Source organism: Venturia canescens, chromosome 8 (genome assembly GCF_019457755.1).
Source record: "Venturia canescens isolate UGA chromosome 8, ASM1945775v1, whole genome shotgun sequence".
Taxonomy (NCBI): domain Eukaryota; kingdom Metazoa; phylum Arthropoda; class Insecta; order Hymenoptera; family Ichneumonidae; genus Venturia; species Venturia canescens.
The window spans coordinates 6,926,573-6,929,095 of record NC_057428.1 but is presented as its reverse complement, the minus strand read 5'-3'; the positions used below and the strand labels follow the sequence as shown (position 1 = coordinate 6,929,095).

General features: G+C 39.4%; 1 protein-coding gene across 1 annotated transcript; it reads right to left on the bottom strand.

The window, feature by feature from the left end:
- Nucleotides 1-124: 124 nt before the first annotated feature.
- On the bottom strand, nt 125-1,753 carry LOC122414760 (uncharacterized). Its single transcript, XM_043426326.1, has 2 exons — nt 828-1,753; nt 125-453 (listed from the first exon to the last, which is right to left on the bottom strand). Exons 1-2 carry the CDS (start codon nt 1,002-1,004, stop codon nt 286-288), a joined length of 345 nt encoding a protein of 114 aa, XP_043282261.1. The 5' UTR covers nt 1,005-1,753; the 3' UTR covers nt 125-285.
- Nucleotides 1,754-2,523: the final 770 nt, after the last annotated feature.

Below are 2,523 nucleotides of genomic sequence, written 5' to 3'. Positions count from 1 at the left end.
TACCGATGTCGAAAATTTACAAGGTATGCAATATATGCAACCTTTCGAAAGAGAATATGTTAACCATTCTCGTCGGTGCATTTCATCATTTGGTGTTTTTCGGAAAAACATTTGCGCAGTGTACAATATCTGGCTTTAGTCCCATAGACACGTTTTGAAGCTGTGAAATTATTCATTCTCGGGTCCTGTTGCTTCGACGGATATCGTAAAATAAAATTAATTACTTCTGAATTCCTTATTGGCCATAGACCAGGGTCAGAAAAATCTGGAGCATCTAATACGGAATCAGTTTGGTTCGCGATTGATATGAGAATGTTCTTCATTATCATCGTCATCACCAGAATTACCACGAATTTCAGCTGCAGAAGTTCCTGTGTTCGTAAGTTTAGTGACTTCGTCGACTATTTTCTCTTCCTTTTCATTTCCGACAATTTCATGCAAACGCGATATTTTCTGAAATCAGGTGAATGCGGGAAAGAATGATGAGAAAAGGCAGGGAATATACACTAGACTGTGTAATTGAAAAAAAAAAAATTATTTTTCGATCGCCATCGTTTTAGTAAGAGTTGAAATAGTTTTTTCTTATTACTTGTAATGTAATGGATATAAAAATCAATCTAATTATCCTTGCACTTGTATTTTTGTACCGATTTTTGTTGATCGAGGCCTACAGGATTTTTTGCTCAAGTGCTTCTTTTACGAGTAATAAAAAGAAACTATTTCAACTTGCACTAAAACGTTGCAACGTTGGCGATCGCAAAATAAAAAAGAAATTTAAATGACAGTCTAACATATCTATTGAATTATCAGGGTACATCGATATTCACCTCGCTCGAATCCTCAGTTGTCGCAGAACTTGATGCGTGCGTCGCTTCTTCAGCTGTTTCATGATGAATGAAAAAATGGTCAATTCGCGGAATTTTTTTAGCTATAAGCGACTCTTTTTCTTGCTTTTCTTTCGCTAATTTACGGCGCTTGGCGCCACTCATTTTGTTAACACTCATCACTAATTTTTGTTATACTATTAATAGAATGTATGTCCGATTTCTGTTCAGTTGCATTACAATGTAGAATGTAGCAAACTATTTCGCGCGGGTATCTGACCAAAAAATGTAGAGTTGAGCAAATTTTTGACTGAAGAGAAAATAACGGATAATAAATCGATACTTTTGCACTAGCGTACGAAAAACATTAATTCGCTTGTCAGAATATGTCAGGATGTGTCGCAGTACGAATAAAAAAAGTATTGGCGGAACAGAGAAGGGGGCGCGCAAACTTGTGAATTTCGCCAGCGCGTGGCGCTCCCTTCTACCACAGTGCCTGTCGCAGGTTGCAGTACGAATATGAAAAGTATTGGCGGAACAGAGAAGGGGGCGTGCAAACTTGCGAATTTCGCCAGCGCGTGGCGCCCCCTTCTACCATAGCACCCTAGGTCTGGGCCTACCGAGCCTAGTGAATAAGCCGACCCTGTTCGTACAGCATCATCATATAATCGACGAAGTATGGTTTTAAACAGCACAATTGCTTCAACTGATCTGGATTGAATTCCTCCATGATTGTCCATTGGCTTACTGAGAAATTTGCTGAATTACTTGCTTATATATCCTGCTACGTCAATTTGTTTCCAGTTGCAACTCTATTCAATTATAACGCAAGCTTCTCCTTTACAATGCACACGTCCAGGCGTAAACCCATATCATAAGGAATTCGACGCGTGCTCCTACGACATTGAAATTCGAAGCTTGACCGACGTATTCAAAGCACCCGCACACAGCAAAAAACCTTCAGTGCGACTTTGACCCATATTTTGCATCTTTAATATGAGCGTTAAACGATGAAAATAATTGATTCTCTCGTGAAAATCCTCATTCATGAAGCGATAGAATACTCACAATCAAAAATTGTTTTTAAATGGAAAAAATGATTTTTTTTATAATAGAACATTTTCTTAAGAGTCATCGAGCTCACGTGACCAACTCAAAATCGAGGGTAGCGCCTCACGGTGGAAAAGTCTGAACTAGCCACGAATCGACACTAGCGCGCCTAGCGATAAATATTTCAACTATTGATTTCTGCCAGCCCAATGCGAGCGACAAGGACAGCGAAATAACAGCTGTTGCTTCCATTTCGTATCGAGTGCAAGCACGATCTCGACCCGTCGCCGCGGTCCGTTCATGAGTTTTTTTTCTAAGTCCCACGCTCCCTTTAAAAATTTTTTTTTTTGGTCTCCACACGTGTGTCTCATTCGATTCAGAATCGAATGAAACGCGTTTCTGACCCATCGTGAGAGGACATTTTTCCGATTTACGAAAATTTCGAAAATTTTCAAAGTCCATGAACCTCGAAATTTTTTCAAAGTCCTCGAATCTCGGAATTTTTTTAAAGTCTCCGAACCTCGAAATTTTTTCAAGTCCCACGCTCCCTTTAAAAATTTTTTTTTTTTGGTCTCCACACGTGTGTCTCATTCGATTCAGAATCGAATGAAACGCGTTTCTGACCCATCGTGAGAGGACATTTTTCCGA